Source organism: Epinephelus moara, unplaced genomic scaffold, assembly GCF_006386435.1.
Source record: "Epinephelus moara isolate mb unplaced genomic scaffold, YSFRI_EMoa_1.0 scaffold2328, whole genome shotgun sequence".
In the NCBI taxonomy this organism is placed as follows: domain Eukaryota; kingdom Metazoa; phylum Chordata; class Actinopteri; order Perciformes; family Serranidae; genus Epinephelus; species Epinephelus moara.
Window position 1 is genome coordinate 1 of NW_026079905.1, and position 1,232 is coordinate 1,232.

The 1,232-nt window shown below is 50.1% G+C and overlaps 1 protein-coding gene across 1 annotated transcript; it reads left to right on the forward strand.

Moving 5' to 3' along the window:
* Positions 1 to 230: 230 nt before the first annotated feature.
* Positions 231 to 1,226, forward strand: LOC126387139 (MKRN2 opposite strand protein-like; the record flags this gene model as incomplete). Its single annotated transcript, XM_050039690.1, has 1 exon — positions 231 to 1,226. A coding segment is annotated over one exon (316 nt), but the record flags the coding sequence as incomplete, so codon positions are not given.
* Between the last annotated feature and the right edge of the window lie 6 nt (positions 1,227 to 1,232).

Here is a 1,232-nt window from a genome sequence, read left to right on the forward strand (position 1 = left end):
GTGTCCACCCCCTGACCCCGTGTCTTTCCCCTGACCTTATGTCCGTCCCCTGACCCTGTTTCCATCCCCCGACCCTATGTCCGCCCATGTCCGTCCCCTGACCCTGTTTCCATCCCCCGACCCTATGTCCGCCCCTGACCTTGTGTCCGTCCCATGACCTTGTGTCCACCCCCTGACCCTGTGTCCGTCCCCTGACCACATGTCCGTCCCCTGACCCCGTGACCTCACAGCTCAGTGAGGAATTTTAACTGCTTCAACTTCTGTCTTCAGTTTGTTAACAGCATCTGTCTCCTGTCCCCCTGTCTGTCTCTCAGGTTCGATGACAAGGACCATAATTGCTTCACTTTCTGTCTTCGGTTCATTAACAGTGTCCTGGCGACAGAGGGGCGGAGATCTCTGAGCAGAGAGACCTTCACTCACAGCTTCATCCTGCCGAGGATGAGGAGGGTCACGAAATACACCACACTGTACCAACATATCCAGAGACACCAGTACTACGTGGTGGACAGACAGGGGGACAGAAAGGGGGACAGTCCTCTGAACTAAAGCTTTGACTTGAACTTGTTTAAAGCAGTTGTTACATCATCTGATCAGGTGTCTGCTCTCAGACTGTCGCACAGGTGAAGACGCTGACACAGGTACGTGGTGACACCTGGTCTGGGGTCGTGAGGTGGCTAAATTCACAGACACGACATCAGAGACCTTCTCTGCTGTGGAATTAAGATTCAGGTCTGGAGTGGTGGACATACCTGCAGGAAGAACACCTGGAGTACTATACACCTGTACCAGGTGTTAACTGGTGAGGAACACTGGGCTGTTAACTGGTGAGGAACACTGGGCTGTAAACTGGTAAGGAACACTGGGCTGTTAACTGGTAAGCAACACTGGGCTGTTAACTGGTAAGGAACACTGGGCTGTAAACTGGTAAGGAACACTGGGCTGTAAACTGGTGAGGAACACTGGGCTGTAAACTGGTAAGGAACACTGGGCTGTTAACTGGTAAGGAACACTGGGCTGTAAACTGGTGAGGAACACTGGGCTGTTAACTGGTGAGGAACACTTAGCTGGTTGACGGTTTGTGTTCTTCATCAGAACGATCATAGAACAATAAAACATTCAGTTCCAAACAGAATCCTTCATCATCATCATGTTGGAACAGTTTAAAAAAGCTTCTCCTGTATGTTCTGACTAAAGATAAGTTCTGATTAAATGTTCCTCAGGTTCTGGTTAAA